Here is a 23785-nt window from a genome sequence, read left to right on the forward strand (position 1 = left end):
TCATTTGTTCTTTACTGTTTTCTCAGAGTCACAGTTAACTTGACAGTGAGTCACTATCAGCAGAGACAAGTTGCTTTCTTTCACCTACATCTATTAAGAATGATTGCACCAGGTTGTTTTCACTAAATGGCAGTATTTTCACCTTTGTTACTTTCTGCCTACAGGGATACAATTGGCTTTAATAGGAAACAGGTATGGTGATGCCCAAATACCAATTTGTACAATGCCTGTCCTCAGAACTGTATTTCTTTTTCCATTATCTGCGCTTCTTATAAATTGTCTGATATTAATCCTGACGTGAGATGCTGATAAAACAGCGGACAGATTTCAAGACAGATTATTATATTTAGAGAGATGCTCAAAAGACTTTTTTGGAAGCTGTATCTGCCCTAGATATTTTAAAGAACTATGAAGAAACTTAGGAATTTCAAAGATAAGACATGAAACCCTTAACTGTCTCAAAGGGGAACTGGTTCTTTCTCAGCCTGCTGAAAGCATCTATTTAACCTAATATTTTGGGGGAGAGGGAGGGGAAAAAAAAAAAAGCCACACTTTCAACTTTTGAGAAGGCAAATAAGCAAGTACTAAGTACTGAGCTGCACCCAAAGCTGTCTCTGAACCCCGAAGATGACTGCTTCTTCAGTTTGTCAGTCTTTGTTGATAGCAAGTTCTCCAGAATCCTAAGAAAGTCATTCACCATTGGGATCTAGGGAGTTACTGTGGGAAATCCACCACTTCTACTGTGAGAAAAGCGGGACTGATGAAAACAATGACATGTACATGCTTGGGTTTTTTGTTTTGCTTTGTTTTTATTTTACACCACCTCAACCCCCTCCAATGTACGCTGTATTTCAGGCCACCACTTCCACAGACAGCAGCCACATTCTTTGGAGAAGTTTATTAAAATATATCCAATAAGTAATCAAACATTATCTAATAAGTAAGGAGAGAACTGGAGTGAGAGAAACATCCGTACAGAGGACAGTGCTGTAAAAGCTTTTGTTTTACATGCTTTATTTCAACGTTTCACAGTTTATTTATTGTCTACAAAAATATATTTCTGAAACTCTTGAGTCCTCTATAAAAAAAGCTGGTCAGCAGCAGTGACCCCGACAAACAGAATCTACCTCGGGACAGTATAAGCACCTCCTGTAAGCAGGTTAGTGAAGGTAGGGAACTCCTGCCTCACCCTAGGAAACTTCTGTTCTTTGGGAATAAAGCTCTGCACTAGTTCTGAAGGAAGGGATTTTAAGATGGAAAAAAAAAATCCTTCCACTTCTGTATACTGCACTAAAGTTAAGAGGAGGAGCTGTGAGTCAGTTTATCACACATGAGAGGGTGCTGTTGAAAGGACTTGGCACTCATGGGATGGAGAAGACCACAGTATACTTCAGTACTGTTCATTTTTTTCTATGAGCTGTCTGTTCAGAACAGCCTTTGGTCTGGTGATGGCAACTTCAGTCTACACACAGAGGTACAAATGGCATATAAGCAGAGTAATTCTACAGGCACAAAGAGAGCCCTTTACTGAAGTCACAGTCAAGGTTCTGTTCAGTTTTTATGTCAGCATTTTCTGCTAAGGCTCTCATCAAGGGAAACACCTTCATATCCAATCACTCTGCATGGTGTTGGATAAAGCAGAGCCACTGTCGCTGTCACGTTCCACCCGTAAAAGAGAAGGGACGCCTAGATTCACAAATACAATCACTGGTGCTGTCAGCTTTAACTCCTCAGTACCCATAACAAAGTATTTCTTACAACATCAATTAGCCACTCCTACATTTACTAGTCACCAAATAAAAAGAAAACAAGAAACTCAAAACGTCCCCTAAATGAGATCTTCCCACTCTTCTTCAGAGTGCACAAAGCTGCCTGACTGATCTGAAATATAGATAGATATGCTGCCTTTAATGAAAAACATCTACCTTGCATTGTGCTCTGAAATGGGGAAGATGAATATACTCTGATTATCCATACTCACAAAAGTCATACCTAGAAGCACCATACCATAAAATAATCTGCAGACATGAACCTCTATGCAGAGTAGGAATTTTTAAGAGCAAATAAGGAAACAGTATGTATAGTATGTATGGACAGACTGCTTCCCTAATGCAGTAATAGATCAGCTCAATCCCTGAATGAAAGATTCCACCCCCCCCCCCCCCCCCCCCAATCCATCTGTCAGAAGAACAGCTTTCTGAGTTAACAGTTTGCAAACTGTAGGTTACCTAAAAATTAAAGAAATCAGAAAAAAACTGCTGGTTATTTTAGGTACGGCTCAAACTGAAGTGCTTCTGAGCTCTAAGTTTTCATTCAAAAGAATTTTCCTGTAACTTGCACTTAACACCAATCCCAGTCTGACCTGGTAAACCTGAGCAGCCAAGGAGGTATATGGATTTTAATTAGGATCAGCATCATCCATGAAAAACAGAAGCCAACCTTCACTAACACAAATACCTTATCAAAAAGAAGACACTCAACACTAAATGATATCTTGCTAATGCTGAACAGATAGAAACAGTTAGATCTGCAAAGTTACACCTGAAGCTTACATCTTGTCTATTTTTCTTTCTTGAATTGCCAAAGTTTTGTTGTTGTTTTTGTGTGGTTGGAGGGACAGTGGCAATGCAGACAGGCGGGCACATACGGGGAAAGGAATGAATCATTTCACCGTATCAATAGTAAGCTATTATATAAACACAGTGTTGGACAATAACATAAAAACAGAGAAGAGCCTGAAACCTTTGCTACTCTGAAAGCTTTGCTCAACTTCTTGAACTGCAAACAGCCTAAATAGATTATTTTTTTCCACTCCTCAAAGTGTATTTCCAATCTGTTCCCATCTATTCAGCTCCCAGTCACAGGTATACAAAAGGAATCAAGCAAGGCAAATAAAACCACACATAAGGTATGCCTCCTATATAGCACCTCGTATAACAAGATGAATATTTAGAATTAAGGAAAACCTCCTGGGGAATCTGTTTTGCTGAAGGCTCCACCCCCCTCTCAAAGAAGTGAATCAACTGTTTGGGACAGAGAAACAGGAAAAAGCTTCAGAGGAACAATTTTGCCTTGGCTTCAGGTGATAACATAATTGCGTTCTCTTCTCCTTTGTATGAATAAGCCTATGCAAAGAGCCTTTATCCTACATGAATAAGCATTGTGATACTGAAAAAAAAAAAACAAACCTCAATTTTACTCTGTCCTCTACTGAAAATGCAACATATGCTAGCAGAGCTATACTAACTAGACTAATTTGGTCAAGCCTTAAAAGCTTTCTCCATCAACAGAGACTAGTGTCACTAGCACTACTATGTTGCTTCTTATTGGTGCAGTTCTGTAGAGCAATTTTAACATCATATACACTGCAAATAAACAGCATCATTAGACTGAGGTACACATGTGCAAGGAACCAGAAACCGCAGCTGCAAATTATTGCTACTTGCTGTCTCCCAGTGCAATTTTTTCCTATTTCTGCATTTTCTCATCTTCTCTGAGGTACATTCACATAGGTAAATTGTTTTTGAAGCCTTGCAAACACAGTGGCCACTGGAACACATTTGATGACTTTTTAAATTAATTTCAAATTATTTACAAGGCTGACTTTGAAACTGTTATTTTTATCTTCAGGCCTAGTACTGCATAGACAAAACTTACAGTCACGAACAAGCACTGCTTGTGCTGTCCGTTCTTACAGATTAATTCGTAAAAATTAATTAAAACAAGCAAGGTAATGCACAGAGCTGAAGTTGCATTTTACTGACAGCATAATACAGACAAGTCACAACTTCTCCAATTTATTAGTCTTTTTCTGGTATTCCCCATGTCTACACTTTGAGAGGTACAGCCAAAAGGAATTTACACTGCTACAACTGAAAAACGTGTCCTGAAGTCTGTGGTTAGGAACACTAAAGGCCATCCCTGATCAGGCAGCATTACCTCTTCTATATTCAAGTGCACTAGAACAGTTCCCTGTCACAGACAACTGAGGCAGACATATAGGAAAAAAACACTGGTTAAACCAAGTATTTCTAAGGGGAGGTAAGGTCACTACCGTCCTACCCCAGAGAAGGAGAAAGATTCACCAAGAGACTATAACTAAAAGGATTACAAAAATAAATGCAAGACCTAAAGTTTGCCAGTAATGAAATGCACTGTCCTGTCCTGCATTAACAGGAAATGGTCTCTGCAGGGTGTTAAAGGAAGTCCTAGCAGAAGATTCTTTTTGTTTGTTTGTTTTTCCTGCTGCCAGAGAAGAGAAGATAAAGATGCTGCTACTGATCAGCAGGAATCTCTCTGTCTGCATCCAGTTTGCTTGTCTCTCCTGGGGAAGGGGTACGCGGTGCAGAGTGGGAAACAGAAGGGATCCCATGAGCTACAATCCCTTCCACTACTGGTGGTTCTGGTAGCCCAGGAGTGGTTACTCCCACTACTCCTGGAGGAAACCTGAAACCAATAGAAACATACAAGTTACATGCTGGTCTAGCAGTTATGCAAGGGGAAAAGAGATGTGTGTGCCCTCAGGCAACTGCTGAATACAGATCCCTCTTTTCAGCAGAGCTGCTCCGAAACAGAATGCAGAGAAAGTCTCCAGAGCTGAAGAGTAGCAGTTACCACTCATTACCAAATTACATTTGTTCTCAGACAGACAGAGGCACTTCTAAGTCAGGTACTAAGCATTTGGAAGACAGGTGCAAAATTTGTAACCAGTGGGAAATAGCATGAGTCACAGTGTGTAGGTAGCCTGAAGAGCTGGCCTCTCCAACAGAAAGAATGCAGTCTACCAGCTATCCTTCACTGGGCTCCTACACAGAAAAGTAAAGAGCCAGACTAGAAAAACAGTCAAAATAAGATGAAAAATAGTAAAGACACCTGTGAATTGCTAATGAACCCTTTACTTCCATGTGGCCTCCTTATATCTTCTCCATAAATACATCAGAATATCTGCAGATATCTCAGAAAGGAAGAGAATATATTTCCTATTTTACAGACAGGAAAAAAAGATGGAAGACAAGCTATCCACAATCACTTAGGTCTGTAACAGCCTGGAATATAACCCATTGAGGCCACTGACTTAAACTACTGGATGATGTTTTTGTTTTGTTTTTTAAAAGGCCTCATCTGTGATACAGGTAAGAACCATGTTTTATTTATACAGCCACAGCAATACACACACCTGATGCATGTTAAGATCCAGACCACTTTTCAGGCATCCAGCTGGCTTTTTTATATCTATTGGAAAGGTCTTGCAAGAGTTTGGAAAAATTAATCAGCACCCAGCTGGAACTGAGCATATTCAGGAAAATGTTAAATCCTAGAATGGTCTCAGGAGCGTTGCTGTTTGGTTTCTGCAAAAAGCTCATTTACACTGTAAAAAGGCACAAAAGCACACCTGCTTGCAGGTACAAGCAATTCTCAAACCCCAACAGTGATGACTGACCTACTGCAGCAGAAAGATATGTTTGGAAGCAATAACTCAGACAACCTATGTATCTCACCTGTACGCTGCAGCTCCATTGAGTTCTGGGTGAACAGCTGCAGGATCAATACCAGACCACTGAGCTGCCAACAGCAAATATTCCTTATTAACACAGTTCCTCAAAGCATCAGGAATATGACCTGTGGGAACACCAAGAATGAAAAACAAAACAAACAAACAAATAAAAACAGGAGATGAACAGAAGAGAAGTATGAAGGAAACGTTCAGTGTCTTTTCCATCTACTCCCATATGATAAGGATGCTCAGAGTTTACCTTGCCCAGCACAGGAAACCAATCATTCCTTACCACTTCTGTGACCTTGGGGAAATCACTGGCCACATAAACTGCAATTGCCAAGGCTTACTTTCCCTAAGAGACAACATGTGCTACTCCAAAAAAAAGTGTACAAATTAACTGTCAAAGGAATTATTGCAAAGAATTTAGAAAATGTAGTAAGTAAAAGACTGTGACTCTTATGCCTTCCAAAGGAAGGAAAGTGCCACTCCAGCATTAGTTACTAGATTCTCAAAAGGCAAAGAGACAACTATCAACTCACATTCCAGTTCCAGAAACTAGTTAACAAGCCTAATATTTACAGAACAATTAGCAGCTCCAAATCCATAACCCTTGCAGTGAACTAACAAAAAGGCACCTAAACATCCATCAGCAGCTACAGAGCGCACAGTCTTCCTCATTACCTGTAATAGCTCTACGGATCTCTTTAGCTGCATCTTCTCTGGATTCAATGGAAGCCTGCTCACTGTACCAGGCAGTGTGTGGGGTGCAGATCACATTGGGTGCATCTTTTAAGGGCCCCTGAGCAAAGCTGTGGGGGGATGGGGGGGAAAAAAAAAAAAAAAAGGGTTTCTCTCCAGAAGTGATAAACCCACCTGTCCTCCCAAGTATCACTGTAATTTAAATTAAAAAAGAATTAGCCAGTGCAAGAATCAAGGGATAACACAGGTATGCAAGCACGGCTTTACCTGAAAGGCTCAGATTCATGTACATCCAGTGCCGTTCCTCTGATTCTCCCCTCTTTCAAGGCTTGTGCTAAGGCTTTCTCATCGACCAGACCTCCCCGGGCTGTGTTCACTAAGAAGCATCCCTGGCGCATCTGGAAGAAGAAAAACATTAAGTGCGTTGATAAAGAGACTTTTCAGGGGAAAAAAGTGAATCTTGGGAAGTCTACTGGAAATGAGCAGCAGCCTGCAGTGATGAGGCCCGGATGAACTAGGAGTGCTCTCACTGCAAAGCTAACAACAGGGGAACTGCCTGCAAGCGATGCTTGAGAAATTTGCCTTTAAAATGAACAAAGACCACCAGACAATAAGGGCAAAAGTGGAACTCTCAAGTTTTGCACTCTGTATTCATCCTACTATTTTAAAGAAGAAAGAGGACACAAATCAAGTACACAGCTATACAAAACTGGACTGTTCTATCCAGGTGTCTCTCACGAAAGCATAGTAAAGCATTCACAAACTACTGGAGTAGAGCCCAAGACTGGCTTTGCAGCGGGCTTGGGCAGAAAGACCTCGGCAGAGCAGTGTAAAGAAGCTCACAGTCCCAGCCACACCAGATCTGGCTGTAACCAGTAAAGCCAGTTATGAATTTTAAAGGTAATTTGTAATTATTTAATCACTTAAAACATTCTTAATAATAATTCTTAACAGATTACTTGGCAAGAAAAGAGAGCCCTATTTTTCTCTTAACAAGAAATTCTATAAGCACAAAGCACAGGCACCCAGATCCACATGCTCCCAGCCTCCAAAGGCAGCAGGAGGCACACGGTAGAGGCAGCAGGATTCACACGCTCTCAGCCTCTGTGAAAGCAGCAGTTTCTGTTTGCATTCATTTCCACAGTGTTCTGTGGAGGAAATCAAGCTCCTGCTGCACCTGTTTAATAGTGAAGTCATTGATGAGGTGATGGTTATGTTCATTCAGGCTGCAGTGCAATGTGATGCAATCGCTGTGCATTAGTAGATCCTGCAGGGTTCCTACTCGTTGTAAACCCAAGGATCGCTCCACTCCATCCGGCAGATAGGGATCATAGAAAATCACGTTGAAGCCAAAGGACTTGGCTCGCAGAGCCACTGCCTGTCCAACTCGGCCTTCACAAAAGAAAACCCACAATCATCAGGGAAAGGTAATACAAACTTTAAAGACAAGATACTGGGGTAGACTGGGAGCCTACACTGGAGTTTACCACCAAGGCCCAAGGTAATGCAGCCCTGGACATTCCTGGATTGCCATAGCAACCTACAGTAGGCAATTCAGTGTTGATCCCATGTGGCTAATTCTAGCTCTTCCCCATGCAATAGCCTAAAAGAAGCTCTGTTTTTTCAAATCAAGCCTGTACCTTGATTCAGAGGCAGTAAAAACTTGAAGGAAATGGAAGCTTCCAGGCAGCTGTGTTACTGATAGAGAGCCTAGTATATAAGGGAAAAAATCACTGAGAATAGCTGCCTGAAAATTCCAATTCTAACAATCAGGAAAAAAAATTCCCAAACCCATGACATATACTCAACTCTTCAAGATGTTCATCATCACAGAATAGGGCACTAGCATTTCTTATGAGTCAGTGTGTTTCACAATGAACAGATGTAGAATCATCTTTTTTTTTCCCTCTCCAGTCTGTGACTCCTTTAGTTCCCAAAGACGTTCAGTTTACTTCTCAGTCCAAAGATCCCCATCACTTACCGAGTCCAATGATGCCCAAAGTCTCCCCACGGATACGCACAGCACCTCCAGCCACTTCTCGAATCTGCTCTACACTTGAGGCTCGATTCCCCTCCCGCATAGCCTGATGTAGCCAAGTAACACGTCGATAGAGGTTCAAGATGTGGCAGAGGGTGGAGTCAGCAGTTTCCTCAACTGAGGAGGAAGGGATGTTGCAAACTGCAATGCCTACAAAGCCATAGAATTCATGAGATTTTTATCATCACAACACTAAACCAAAATACAACTCCCCAGGCAGAAGTACTGAAACATAATTTGGTGCTCCAGAACTACTACCAAGAACAGGACCCGAGGAAATGGTCCCAAGTTGTACCAGAGGAGGTTTAGACTGGACATAAGGAGGAACTTTTTCTCTCAGAGAGTGGTCAGGCACTGGAATGGCTGCCCAGGTAGGTGGTGGAGTCTCCGTCCCTGGCAATGTTCAAGAGGTGCCCAGATGAGGAGCTACGAGAGATGGTTAAGTGGCTTGTGGTAGCAATGGTAATGGGAGGATGGTTGGACTGGATGACCTTGTAGGACCTTTCCAACCTTGTGATTCTATGATATGCAGAATTCAATTCAAAAAGTAGTTCTACAGCAACGTAAACAGGACCAGACAGCTTTTTAACCCAAAAGAAATATCATCCCTTCCTTACATACAGATATTAATTTGACACCCTAACCAGCTAAAATAAATAAATAGAAACAAAACCAAACCAAACCAAACCAAAAAAAAAAAAACAATAAAAAAAAAACACCAGGCTGAAATGAGGGCAACTAGATCACACCAGTGACACAAGAAAACTTTGTAAGGTCTATATTGAAAGATACACTCATTCCAGAGATACTCTTGGATAGACTGTAGAAGAATTAAGGTGACAGATGGTTAAGCTCTTTCATGCCTCAGTGACCAGATGCTGACTGCAACTACCAGCTTCTGCAGGAGCAATACTAATTAATTTATTAACTGTAGAGAAAAATCACAAAGGTTTGAAATTACATTTAAAAATAATGACATGTAATAATCATGCTCCAGAAAAACATGGAGCCAGAAGGGATCATAAAACAAAGGCTAGAGCCATTGGGTAAATGCACACCAATAGAGTTAAGGCGCTGGAAACACAGATTAAAGTCAGAAAAACAGAAAGACATCAGAGCATTGTAACAAAACCCCATCGTTCCTGAACAAACTGCCCCTCCCACCAAGAAAACAAAACAAAAGTCACAAATAGGCAGGCAGAATACTGCTTCACTGCTACCATCCTTCATTCAACAGCCTTCTGCTCCCCAGTAGGGGTAATACCTCTTTTTAAGAGATTTTTTTTTTTAATCTGACAAAATTTTTAGCAGTCAAGAAACAAAAATAACTTGATTAAAATAAAGGGGCCTATTCTGAACTGTGACCCTAGCCACTTGTCAAAACAAGCAAACTTTTTCTCCTCAGAAGTTCACCAGCTATCTAAAAATTAGGGGCAAAATTTAGGTAATGGTTGGAAATTCAACAGTGCATCACAGGAGATGTTCAACTAACTTCAGATCACAGTTTCATTCCTAGCCAATTAGGAAAGCAAAAGCCATACACAAGCCCAGATACAACTTCTTTTATCTATCAAGCACTTTATAATTGTGTCACAATGCCACACATTGTGTTTGGAAGTGATGAATAGAGAAGACAGGAAAACCCAACAAACTTCTTTTAATTTCACTAGTTACCAGCTCATTCATCTTCAGAAAAGCCACATGCATTCCTCTCTTACATAACAAGGCACATATTTGTGTTTATATGCAATACGATATTTGAGTGGAAGAAAGTACATATACAACCCTTCGGACAAATCAAAGAATTGGGAACATGTTAGAAACAGCATCATACCGCAGAATGAATTAAAGGGACTGGCTAAGCATGGAAATAATCATGAGTTGTCCACTAGAAAGAAATCTGGCTATGAGTAAGAAGCATCACACTAGCTGTCCAAAGCAAAAATGGCAAGAAGCAATTTGATGGTGAAAAGAATTATGCCTGCTTTGGTTCAGTGCAGAATGAGAAAGGAAAGCTTTGAATCTGAATCAAAAACATGCATGGTAACACTAGAAACCCAGGAAAGGACTAGGTTTGGAACACAGCCCTGAAGAGTAATGGCTGGGTAAGAGGCAGATACCCTGCAAGGAAATCAGCAATCTTATCCAAGCAGTTCAAAGGAAAACATTCTTTAGGCTTCAATCAGGCACTAGACAAACTTGCATTCTTCATTTATTTACAATTCATCTGTTCCTACAGACCCTGGAACTGAATAGCCTATTGCAATTTTATATATAAACACTTGCACTTAGTTTAAGCTTAATTTTACTTGTATTAAGAAAGCTTTCAAAACACTGAAACAGCCTCAAAAAAGAAGGTAAGGGATTCTTGGCTGATCCATCTCCCTAAGGAAACTACAAAGTTCAAAAGCCACACTACCATACCTTCGGTAACAACGTACAGTGACAATAATATAAAGATGGCAGTAAATATCCAAAAGGTTATTTACAGGAAAACCTCACCTGTATGGAAGCCTTCAGTCTGCTGGGAAACACTGAGACAATCTCCACCAGGGAGCAATCTCTAAAAGATACTGCTTTAGTGGTGGTCAGCCCTTAAATGAGGTCTAGAGGAGGTGGAGTCGAGGTCCAGCCCTTCCAGGAGCACAGCTAAATTACTCTCACCTGTGCTCCCACAGCTGCAGAACACTCACTTCAGCTGATTAATCAGAGGTTCAGGCTGTGATTACCAATTTCCCATACAAACAAATAGCCACTTATGTCGCCTGATACTGAGGCTCTTCCCATGCCTAAACTCCAAAGTTCTTAAGTAACCCATAAAATGTTATATAAAAATCTACCTGCTATAAAAACATTAAAAAAAAACACACACTAAACTAGCATCTACAATGAGCTTACCCTGCATCAGCACTTGAAGGCTGCTTTCAGATTGCACAATCACTTTCCCACTACCAATCCAAAACTCTGAGAAGTTATGCAGACATTGTATGTCAAATTCCTGAACTCCAGACAGTTTCAAAGAACCCACCTCTACAGCAGAAAAGTTTGAGATCTGAGAACCTTCCTTTCAGGCCACCTAACAGCTCAGACGTTTCCTGCAACCTAAATATGCAGCTCCATGGGAGCTCCCACTAAACAGCTCCAAATCTTCTCGTGTAAAGGTTTACAAACATATTCAGTTATAAAGGCAGAAAAAAACATACAGCGTTACACTCCTCACTCAATCCTGATTAAAAAAGAGCCCACATGGCATCATCATACCTAATTCTGCAGCAGATTTGATGTCAACATTGTCATAGCCACTGCCAATACGCACAATGACCCTGAGGGCTTTGAATTTCTCCAGATCCTGACGAGACAGAGTAATGGTGTGATACATCAGAGCTCCTACTGCCTCATTCAGCACCTACAAGAGAAAGTCCAAATCAGTTTCTGCTCCCGTACTCAAAGAGACAGAGATTTATGTTTAAATACTCTCACATTTTCTTCCCCACCTTCTCATGGATTTCCTGAGTTGACTGAGCATCACAAAATGCAACTGTAGCAACATCCTTCAGGATGGGCATCTCCACAGTGCAATCTCTTCCATCTAGGAGCGCGACCAGTGGCCGTGATGGCATTGGGCCATTCACAGCAGGAGGTCTTATGCCTAGTAAGAAAGTCAACAGGAGTGGTTACATGAAAGGTAAGAACTCTGGAGCCCTCATCTGAGGTCCAAGAAGTCCCTCAGCAACTAGGAAATGAATCTAAGAGGAAAAATGAATAACACTCCCATACCGTCACTGATTCAAATCTTTTTTTTTTTTTTTTTTTTTTTTTTTAATGAAGCTCAGTCATTCATAATGTTACATTAACGACATACTCGCAAACACATCATCTTACTCCAGAATCCTAAAACCAATAGCAGCCGACTCAGGCCCGGTGTGCGTTACACCGCCTCCTTCCGGCCCGGCAATCCCACGGAGCGGTTCCGTTCCCTTCTTAGGCGCGCAGAAGGAGCTCCGAGCTCCCGGTGCCCCTGACAGCCAACCCGACAGCCAACCCCGGCCGCCCCTTGCCGGGAGAACCGCCGCCTGAGGCTCAGAGCCAGGCACCACCGGCGCCGCACAGCACCGCGCCGCAGGAGGAGCGCGCCGGGAAGCGGCCGGGGGGGACCCGGCGGGGCGGGGAGCGCCGAGGCCGGATCCCCGCCGCGCAGGGGCGGCCGCAGTACGGGGCAGGACCGCCCACGCGGCAGCGCCGCGGCAGAGGGGCGCCCGCCTGCCTCACCTTCACAGATCCGGTCCAGCCGCTGCCGCTTCACTTTGTGCCGGTCCATGGGCCGCGCCAACGCTCCGCGCCGTGGAGGAACGCGCCGGCTCCGGCGGGAAAGCAAAGGGCCGGGCCGCAGCCCCCCGCCGCGCGGCGCAGCAGCCGCAGGAGCGTCGCAGACGGGGCGCCCCGCTCTTCCGCTTCCGCCTGCCGTCCGCGCGCGACACCGCGCCCCGCCCCACAAACCTTTGCGGCGCGGCGGGGGGCCGGGCTGGGGCCGAGGGGCGGTAGCCGCTGCGCTGAGACCTGCGGCTGCTCACCGCCTGGCCCTGCTCACCGCCCGGGGCCGCTCACCGTTCGGGCCCTGTTTCTGTTCGGTCAAGGCCTGATTCGCCCGAGCCCTGCGGGAGCGGCGTCCGCCGTCGAGCCGGGAATCAGCGCCCTTCCCGCACAGCCGCCGCGTCTGGGCCCTGCCGGGAGTCGGGGCTGGCTACCCTCGCAGGTAGCGAAGGGCCGCCCCGCGCCCCGGCCGTGGGCTGCGCGGCGTGCGGCGCTGCCCGGTAAGGGCCGGGCGGGGTCAGGGGCGCCTCTAGAGAGCGGTACTACCGCCTCGGCTCCGCTGGGAGGACGATGGCGGTGGCGAAGGCCACACATCTTTCCCTGTGGGGCGGCGTGGTTGGGCTGCCCCGTGCTTCGTACCCCGGTAGCACCAGGAGGAAGGTCTGAGTGCTTTAGAGCACTAGAAAAGCCAGAAAAGGGTTCGAGCGCTGCTCACTACTGCATAAGTGCGTGTCCCCCACATTTGGAAACTAATCGCTGGCCATATCCATTTCGCATTCATGTTCATGTTATCTCATAACTCTTTAAATAGCTCTTTTAAAAAGGACCAAAAAAAAAAAAAAAAAAAAAAGAGGAGGAGGAAGGCTGAGGGTGGAGGCTAAAATCCATAGAGATACTGACCCAGATGCATGTGGAGGGACTGCCAGCACAGTGTGCCTTCAGCATTCAGGGAAAGGCTACAGAGGAAAACATGGAGTCACCAGAAAACCCGCACACATCTCAGCAGTGATGGCCAGCTGCACAAATGCTATGCAGCAATCCGTGCCATGCCAGCTGTCACCATACACCCTTCGGGAAGCATAATTTTTGCTCCACACAGAGCACTTGACCAAAGCCGGTGTTCTTAGAGCACACCTCTATCCTGCCCACAGTCTTTTAGCCAGTGAACTGACTCTTTTCCAAAAAGTAATATTCTTCCCTCCCCCACACCATCCACAGGACAGACAATTTGATAAGGGCCGCTATCCAGAGCAACCCAAACAAGCTCAAAAGGCAGACCCACATAAGCCTAATGAAGTTCAGTAAAGCCAAGTACAAGGTGTAGCACTTGGGTCAGGGCAATCACAGATACATATACAGACCGGGAGAACTTGCTGAGAGCAGCTCTGCCAAGAAGGACTTAGGGGCTTGCAGACCAGAAGGCCGACAGTATCCTGGGCTGCATCAAAAGAGGGGTGGCAGCAGAGCAAGGGAGGGGATCGTCTCTGTCTACTCAACCATTGTGAGGCCCCGCACGGAGTACTGCATCCAGGTTAGGAGCCCCCAGCATAAGAAAGATGTGGAGCTGTTGGAGAGGGTCCAGAGGAGGGCCACAAAGATGATCTGAGGGCTGGAGCACCTCTCCTACAATGACAGACTGAAGATGCATGGCTTGTTCAGTCTGGAGAAGGCTCCAAGGACGCTTCACTGCGGCCTTCCAGTACTTAGAGGAAGACTGACTTTTTACACAAGTCTGGTAGCAATAGGACAAGGTGGAATGCTGGTTAGAAGCAGCTCCATCTGTGTCTGTGCAGATGTACACAAAAATTAGCTCACACAATGTTGACTGAAGCAGCCTGACAGCCTACACATGGGCACTGTGGAGCTATGGAGTAGAGTTGCTGTGCTTGTATATTGCAGCTGATACTTGCTTTGTTGCAGAGTATGACCCTTAAGAAAGCTTTACTCCCAGAAGATGGTTCCACATTAATTTATCAGATCTTATTCAACAAACTCCATCTGAGAGCAACAGAGTCTGAAGATCATGCTTGTAAGGAAAAAATTAAAAAAAATACGTTTCATGTGCATCCTCTGGAGACAGTAGGTAAACATAGTATTGTTCCTCATAGTATTATCCAGGCAGCCCTGTTAGGCACCTCTAGGCTGAGGTGACTATCAGGTAAGCCTACCCCCCCCCCCCCCCCCCCCCCCCCCCCGCCATGCACCCAGCAAGGCTCAGGGCTTCTGTGCACATGTGGGGAAGGGACCCACCAGGTGGCACTCCCGCAACAATACTGAGGACCATATTCACTATCTGGTGCAGCCAACTGCTATTGCAGCATATCCCACCTCAAGAAAAAAAAAAAAGAAAAAAAAAAGAAAAAAAAAAAAGGAAATAAAGACAGCTCTTTCTTGAGAGATGGCCTAAACAGAAACTTCAGAGTGCAGCAGAATATCTAGTGTTCCTGAGCTATCTTAATGCTGCATGATGGGGTTTTCTTCTCCCCCACAGGGTTTTAACTAGGCTACAGACTCCAGCACAGACACCCCCGTGTACATGTTCATCAAGCAGACTTGGTTCTTGGTTCAGTACTCATTTAATGTTTTACTTCCAGGTATCTGTCCTTCCCAACCACGTGGCCTCCCAGTGCACAGGGCCCTAAGGATCTAACTCGAGTATCTTCCATTTAACTACAGTGTACCTGGCCTGCTATAAAACAGGAGCATGAGCATACCTGTGATGGTGCCTCAGCAACTGACACAGCTTCCTTTTAGCACGGCTTTGTTTTAAAGAACAAAAGAAAAAACTGCCTACATATTGCAACAAAAAGTAAGAGGGACAGCTTTGGCTTACATGTAGAATCTTAACTTCTCACCTACTAGCTAAACAGCCTTAGTGTTAGGGACCACGTTGAACATGCAATGCAGTCTCTCCCCTTACATTTATGCTGACTGACCTTCACCTCTATGTAGAATTATTATTCTTATTTTAAAGGCCTGTGAATAGTGTGCATGGCAAGTTATCCTCCTAGGCTGCCAACATTACCTTGCTGATAGTTTTTAAGGCCATTAAATACTCAGATCCTAAAAAGAATATGAGAGAAAGGAAGAAAACTGTGAAGGAGAGGGTTTTTTAAGGGCAAAGAAAGAAACTAGAAATCACAGAAACCTTGTTACCAGGGTCAGAAAAGGCAGAGCCATATGGACACAGAAGCTCTGCTGTAGTCCAAAGTCCTGCCATGTGGGAGTGGCTCATACCTAGGCCTTTCCAGTTAGACTCTAAAGTACCTAATGCTGTTGATAAGATTTAGAGTAAACATTAGATCCTGTGCAGCTGCCCTGCCATATTCCCATTTGTTTTACAAGCAGAGAGAAGAAAATGTGGGGGAGTACTGAAAATAAAGCCCAGTCACAGGAGACTGCCACCTCCAATGCTGCCTTTCACTGTGCTGAAGGCAATGAAGGTGGCAGCAGGGTGCTATCACTGATCTTTCCTACTAGGGTGCTTGGAAGTCCTGTCTTATAGTTTGATGCGTATAGAAACCCAGCCAATTTTCTTGTGGAAAGCAGAAGCAGGGCTGCTAAGGAATCAAGGGAAAATAGTTTAATACATGTTCTGTCACTTCTTCTCACATCTGTTTAAGTAATTTGCCAACCTACACAAACAGTAAAATATTTAGATCCCATTATTTTTCTGTAACAATATTCAATATATGTGCCTCTGGACAGCTGCTACCCCTAGGGCATTACAGTGTCTTCCTAGTTCTGTCTTGCCATTGCCACATCCACAGTTCTGTATGTTAATTTACCTTCACCTGGGAGAAAGAGAAAGAAAGCAGCTGCTGTGACAACGTGTGGCATTATTAAAGTTAATTGTTTGTTCTATGTTCTTGTCTCTGGAAAAGTAAAGGAGATGTAAGGTGGTATAACAGCGCTCTCAGAAGGAGCTCCTTTGCTCTCTTGAAAAAATTTAGCTTTCCTTTTACAAAGAAGTTTTCTTAAGAGCTGCTCATTACTAGAGTCTGTCACTTAGACACATGCACTCTAACCACTGCCATGACTAGCCAGTGGGAAGGGCTTCATAGTCTCTAGTCCAACATCTGTTCAAGGCAGTACTACCACCAACACAAAAGAAAGTTGCTACAGCTTTTCGTACAAGTTTTGAAAGTGTTTAAGTAATGCATCTCCAACACATCTGCAGATAACCTACTCCAGCACTGCACCAACTTTGTTTTTGCACAAAAGTCACAAGCAAGTTAAATGCCTATGGGTGACAAACACTGAGGCAGCAAAAGGAGTCTTATGATTGGTATCTACTACAGGCCACCAGGTCAGTCAGAGCCTGTTGATGAGGCTTCCTACCTCCAGCTCCACAGATTTCCACAATCACAAGTGCTCACCCTGCTGAAGGACTTCAGCCACCCAGAGATCTGCTGGAAAAGTAACACAGCAAGCTGCAGGCAATCTGGAAGGCTCCTGGAATGCATGAGGATAACTTCTCGAGTCAAGAAAATGACAGCCCCACCAGGGGGGATGCAACATGGAAGCTGTTGCTCACCAATGTAAATGAGCTGATTGATGACATCAGGATTGAAGGCTGCCTGGGCCATAGCAACCATGCTATGGTTGAATTCATGCTTCAAAAGGACATGAGACAGGTGAAGAGTAAAACTAGGAAGCTAAACTTCAGGAAAGCTAACTTCCAGCTCTCCGGGGAGTTAATCAACAAAGCACACTGGAAAACTGTCCTCATGGGCATGGGTGTGGAGCAGAGCTCACCAATCTTTGATGAGGGCACAAGAGCTCTCCATCCCCAGGTGTAGCAAGTCAGGAAAGACGGGCAAGAGACTAACAAAGCTGAACTGCACCTACTGGACAAAGTGAAGAGTAAGAAGAAAATTTGCGGTCAGGGAAAACAGGTATCATGGGAAGAATATAAGGAGGCAGCTATGCTGTGTAGGGATGGGGTCAGGAAAGCCAGTACCCAGCTTGAACTGAACTCAGCAATGGATGCCAAAAAGCAAGAAAGGCTTCTACAGGTACCTCAACCAGAAAGGGAAAGTCCAAGAGAGCATAACCCAACTAGTCAATGATACAGACAGGCTGGTAACAACAGACAAGATGAAAGCTGAGGTACTTAACCAGCTTTTTTTGCCTCCAACTTCCCTGATAACTGTTCACCGCACAGCCCTCAAATACTTGGATTAGTAGGAAAGGATCAGGGAAGTAAAGTCTCTCCCACTGTAAATAAAGATCAGGCTTATGACTGCCTGAGAAAAGTGCATATTCAGAAGTCTATAGGTTTCAATGAGAAGCATCCCAGAGTCTGGAGGGAATTAGCTGATGTAGGTGCCAAGCCACTCTCTATATTATTTGAAAAGTTGTGGCAATCGGGTGAAGTTCCTAGTAGCTAGAAAAAGAGGAAACATCACACTTAGTTTCTAAAAGGGTATAAAAGAATGACCCTAGGAACTACTGACCTGTCAGTCTCACCTCTGTGCCAGGGAAGATCGCAAAACAGATCCTTTGTGAAGCAATACTAAAACACATGAAAGATAGGAAGACCATATAGGAGAATCAGTATAGCTCAACCAAGAGCAAATCCTGCTTGACCAAATGTAGCAATTGGACAGATCCATGCAACAGAAAGGGTGTTACAACTGAAGTGCAATGATAGAAGGACTAGCACAACAGAAAGGTGCTATAAAGAAAAGACTACTCATGCATATCAAATGACACAAGGTTTGCAGGAGAAAACTCCACCAAAGAGAAATCTCCAGAAAGAGACCTTTCCCTGGTGCCAGTCGGCCCTTAAATGAGGTCTAAGAGAGGTGCAGCCCTTCTGGTCACACAGCTGAATTGCCTTCACCTGTGCTCCCAGGGCTAACCTGGTCCTTTCCCCTGGTGCTCAGTGTTTCAGGCTCTGACTCAACAGTTCCCATACAACCAACCTAGCAACCTTCTCTGATGATGTAATTGCATCAACGGATAAGGCAAGAGCCACTGATGATTCTATGATTCCTGGCCAAAATAATTTTCATAGTATCCAGTCTGAACCACCCACATCACCAACTGTGGCCATGACCACTTCGTAAGTCATCTGCCCATTATCAGCACGGGTTTGGCTTTGTCATTGTAGCAGAAATGCTGAGTCATTGCCTGAAGCAGTGATTGGGCACCTGGTGGGAAGTCGGGGTCAATTATTTTTACTGAAGATGTAGTCTATATGTTGAGTTATATGACTCTTTATCCACACCTAAATGCCTCTGATATTCTCACTGGGAATGATACTGAGGCAAAAATACAAGAGCAGATTTGAATGTTTTCTTTGTTGGAACAAAAGAGTTAAACTATATGAGCCATAAGTGGCCAAATATTACAGGTACAGAGGCAGAAAACTATAGGCAACTGCTTTGTCTGTCAAGACTGAACCATAATCAACCATGAGTAGCCAGAGCTGTTTAGGGAACCAACATTCATGCTAGGAAATGGAAGAGGTTTTTGTTTGGTTTTCTATGAATACAGACATTAACTTCTACAGAACTGTTTACTTTGGGTTAATATTTCTGTAGTGTACAGATGTTGATATGCGCTGTGAGTGTCTGCTGTCTGTCACCAGTCCGGCAAAGAGCAGAGTGTGGCGCTGTAAATATTAGCCCAGGCAGAGAAGTATTTGCACAGCCTTCCTCTGTGCTGCCTCTTGCAGTAGTACTCCAGCATGATAGCACTCCTCACAAACAATCAGCTGTTGGAGTCTCAGCATCTTCTGTATTGTGAAGTGGCATGCTCTAACTCTGACTCAAAAAGCACTGCAGTGATCAGATCTTGCAAAATGCAGTGAAATCACCAGTGTACATCTCCTTCAGAACACTGGTACTACATAAAATAAGGTACGCTAAGTACCTTGGTGTAGGAAAACAAGCAAAACTAGTTAGAGCAGCATGAGAACCAAGGACACAAAGAAGAGCAAAAGCGAAAGGAATGGCTCATAGCTCTGACTGGATTAGCACCCACATGCTAAGGAGTTAAGGAGTGTTTGTAGAATACTCCATTGCCACATAAATGTGGATGGGAAAGTTGTAGGGGTGAGTGGGAAAGCTAAAAAAAGGAAACTTGTGAACGTATGTAAGTGATGTGAGAACTTGTAATAAATGATCTGGATCATTCACATCTGAATCCATACATCAGACGCTGCACCTCAGCATACAGAACAAACAATACTTGTTTACTCAGTCTCACTCTTCATTGGCAGTGGCAGTCCCAGATGCAGAGAAGAAATGGCTAGCACATCACTGCTGCATGTTCTAGTACAGTGCTATATAGTCATCTCAGAAGGAAATTAAGATGTTGTGCTCTTGGTTTGTTCAAAAGGGCTCCCCAATAAAGAAAAAAAAAGGTCCATTGCTGTTGATTTAAACAGATGAGTGTGAAACGATATCCTCCTGCAGGTACCACAGGGATTTTCCAGACACCAAAGAGAGGAACAACAGATAAAATGGCATCAGCATGGTAAACAGATTCCCCATTCCACAAATGATTAGAATTCTATGATTAGAATTAGCATAGATGTATCCAAACCTTGATAGAGGAAAAAACTTGTACTGTGCCTAGTTCTTCATAAGCTGAAAGCAAAATGGAGAAGACTGAGATCTTTTTAATGAATTTCAAGGAACATCAGAAAGGTCTGTCTGGATTTTTCTTGGGTAAACTGTGGAGAAGTGTGAAAACTGAGTTGTACAGCTATTGCAATGACTAGACATCCACCAGGACTACCCTGTTCAACCTGAAATATGCAATCACTCCCATCAGAACCCTCATCAAAGTTCTTGTTGCCACAGGAAGTGCAGCAAAAGGCCTTTGTTCATGCTCTGATCCTGACTTCCTGGAAGTTTCTTTATGAACTGTTCAACACAAATGCAACAGGTAGGCAAGTGGTATGTCAGAGTTGTGAGTTAATAGTTATAAATAGTTATAAAGTTCATCAACATTGTCAGCCACCCTCACGACTATGCACATGAAGGCATTTGTCTGCCTTAGAGTGAAAGTGGATCAACATCATCTATTCCTTTATGGGCCCCAAAACAGATAATACAAAAGCCTGTTTACCCAAGGTGAAGCACACCAGGCTTTTTTTTTTATTTTTCCAATCCAATACTGAGCCAAGTGTATTAGAAAAGCTGAAACATTCCAGTTTTCAGAGTTGCTGTTTGTAGAAAGAAGAAAGAAAATGCAGTATTAGACAAAGACAATAGAGAATGTACTATAAAAATCATTTGGATAAAGCACGTGTGGTACATGCAGTACTTGGAATAGACATTCTCTCTAATTAATCAGCAGCTAGTCAGATATCCCCCTTTGCTCCAAAGCATGCTGGAGCTTTGAAGATGTAACAAGTTGGTGTGAATGCGAGTAAGTATCTATTATACTGAGGTGAAAAGCAAATAGACACTTCAGAGGAAAGAAGTAATGCTCAGAGTTCTTAGCTTTTATGGTGAACTCTTATAGAGATTCATGGAATGACCTTGGAGTAGACATTGCTCTATGTCCCAGTTTAGCAGTCTGTTAACAGCATATTGATTTCTCAGTTGCAATGTAACAGTAAACTAATTTCAGTAATATCTTTTTTTCTATGAAGTTGTAGGCTCTAAGATTTATTTTTACAGAGTTCACTCCATATGAATCTATTTATTCTAATAGATGCCACCAAAATGTTAGGAAAGTCATTTCTACTTCTTAACAATATGTCAGCTGGTTCATAGAAAAAAAAACAGTTGAGATAATGTGTGTTCATGTGCATACAGGAAGTAAAATTATTTCTATTGGGGTGGTTTGAGATGTCTTCTGCATGAGGTTAGGTGTTAATATTTTCCACTAGAGGCTGTTGGATTGTAATCTGCACTGCAAAGACGAGATGATCCTCCATACTCATGAATGATGAAACAAAAATGAGAAGCAAAGTACAGCTGTATTCCAGAGGGAAGGTAAGGTGGTGAGGAGAGGAAAAAAGTGCCTCTCTGCTACACAGGAGGCTCGAATCCTGGGGGGTTGGACTCAATGATCTCTAAGGTCCCTTCCAACCTGCACGAGACTATGATACTATGATGATGTGTTAGTTTTGCTGCTCGTAGTGTACCAGGGTAGTGAGAGAGTTCCTGCGACTGCTGTAAAAGCATTTGCTCTCTTTGACTGATGATTTTCAGTGTAATCATCAAAACCACACAACATCCCTGAGGATGAAATAATTATGAAATGGGCAATGCAAATCTGATGCCCAATCAGCTTGCATATAGCTGTCCTCTTCAGTCTCAACACAAATCAGGAAGGGCATAATTTACCTCTGAGAATAAAAGCTGAGGAAATGTTTTTTTCCTGGAGTCAGAAGTCTATCTTCTTGGGATCAGGGCTCAGAAGTAGGGGAATGCAGCTTTTATAATAACACTGGCTCTGGTTCAAAAGTAACTTCGTGTCTACTTGACCATGACATTACTGAACATTTCCTTTAGCTCTTCTGTCATAAGATCCCATTACAAATACATGTGCAGAGATGACACACTCCAACCAGTTGCTGGGGAACAAATGCTCTCTTGACTATGAAGAGTGTGACTGCACAGCTCTGAACTCAAAGAATTCACAAGCAAGTTGACTTCCTTGGTGAATTTGAACACATTTGTTCCTCAAGATCCCATATGTAAATAGTAGCAGTTATCTAGAGATTGTATTTGAGAGAAAGTACCTGAGTGATGGTAAAGTCTTATGAATAGAACAGTGGTTACTGCAGGAGGCACTGACAGGACATTAAGTACAAATCCATGGGGACAAGAAAGAAAGGAACAAAGTGACTGATTTCTGCATGTGTTTAACTCCCATACAACCCTGAAACTACACACAGGATTATGGCTTTCATTCTGGGCAAGGTAAGATATTGACAAAGATCTGAGAAGAATTTACTTCCTATATTTCACAATTCTGTCAGTTTCATTTCAGGATGCTGTGGTTCTGTAACTTGGTTCGTGTTGCTATTCCACATCAGAACATAATGTGGGATAATGGGAGTTAAGGAGACAAGTTTGGGTTTTTTTGTTGTTTGTTTTTGGTTTTTTTGTTTTGTTTTGTTTTGTTTCTTTTCTTTTTTGGTGGACTGCCTTCAATGGGCATGAGAGGAGGGAAGCGGCACCAGAGATAAGGTTGGGAAGGGGACAGGTTTTTCTCGGTTCCCTGCGAGGAGGCACCGTGGTTGGAATTTACAGCCTCCCTCAGCCCACCGGTGAGATTTGGACTTGTTTTTTCTCCTTGTTGAAACTCTCTCATTGTTGTTTAGTGTTATTGGGTTCATTAAGCTGCCGTTTGTTCTCAGATCGCTGGTTTTTTTCATTTTTTCCCTCCTAGACCCATCTGCAATCTCCCTTCCCTTCCCCTCTCTTGGAGCCCAGGTGGCCGGGCCGGGCTGCACCACTCCACACCATGCTGTTAGAGAGGGGAGGTACTTTGTTCCTTCTCTCCCCAGGTTTGTTCCCGCTGTCATGGAGTGAGCTCTAGAGAGAACTCCATGACACAGGACTTCATGACATCACTTACCCCAATCCAGCCAAGACCTACGTGATACCATGAAGAGTAAAATAGATAACATAAAACTGAGGCTAAACAGAGAGGAAATCAGATCAGTGTTGAACACAGTTTCTACAGCTGCTCTAGTAGGTCAAAGGCCTGGAAGTGGCAGGGAATCAGAGACTGATCTGTGTGATATTAAACATTACACTGGTAGATGGTTCCCACAGGTCAGAGTTAACCTATAGAACTACAAACAGAAAGAGTGATGAAAGAACTAGTCATGAAAGACTGGTAATTATTCAACTCTCTGAAATGCGTAATGAGGTTAAAGTGCTATTCTATACAGCCTAGCAGAACTTCCCCTCCTGTGGCTGTTGTCATCTTCAACTGTACCAAGAGAGGCAGTAATGTTGGCCACAAATCTCTGGAAGCATTTGTACTCCTGCACTGAGGGATACCTGGGCTGCTATAACCTCACACCTTCGTATAAATAAGCCTCCTTGCTCCAAGTTTTATCTTCAGTCCTCCCTGAATGACAACTGAATTCTCAAAGTTAAACAACAATTCTCAAAGTTAAAAAGGCTGCGTTCCCTCCACCATTTGCCTTGAGTTCCCCCAGCCATTAAACTTTAATAAGGACTTTGAGAATGGTGAGAATATTTTCTCTCCTTTCACAAGAAGTGGGAGCCTCCAGAGTCTGTGGACAACTTGGT

General features: G+C 43.4%; 1 protein-coding gene across 5 annotated transcripts in view; it reads right to left on the minus strand.

Moving 5' to 3' along the window:
- LOC107320035 (C-terminal-binding protein 2) overlaps positions 1-23785 on the minus strand; it is a 61207-nt gene that overhangs the window by 2521 nt on the left and 34901 nt on the right. The window contains exons 1-10 of one of the 5 annotated variants that reach the window (XR_014935569.1): positions 12504-12703; positions 11729-11883; positions 11496-11640; positions 8178-8384; positions 7837-7906; positions 7374-7588; positions 6464-6594; positions 6179-6306; positions 5499-5619; positions 884-4446 (exon numbers count right to left, since the gene is read on the minus strand). Coding sequence is in view for 4 of the 5 variants with exons in the window: in XM_015875472.3 (XP_015730958.2) it covers positions 4275-4446; positions 5499-5619; positions 6179-6306; positions 6464-6594; positions 7374-7588; positions 8178-8384; positions 11496-11640; positions 11729-11883; positions 12504-12552 (1323 nt within the window). In the remaining variant the exon portion in view is untranslated. Of the gene's footprint in view, positions 1-883; positions 4447-5498; positions 5620-6178; positions 6307-6463; positions 6595-7373; positions 7589-7836; positions 7907-8177; positions 8385-11495; positions 11641-11728; positions 11884-12116; positions 12470-12503; positions 12704-23785 lie in introns of those variants that run through there. The other 4 variants (XM_015875472.3, XM_085519080.1, XM_085519081.1 and 1 more) reach the window with 4 other exon arrangements.

The sequence above is a fragment of the Coturnix japonica genome, chromosome 18 (assembly GCF_054131305.1).
Source record: "Coturnix japonica strain WE chromosome 18, WE-NBRP24, whole genome shotgun sequence".
In the NCBI taxonomy this organism is placed as follows: domain Eukaryota; kingdom Metazoa; phylum Chordata; class Aves; order Galliformes; family Phasianidae; genus Coturnix; species Coturnix japonica.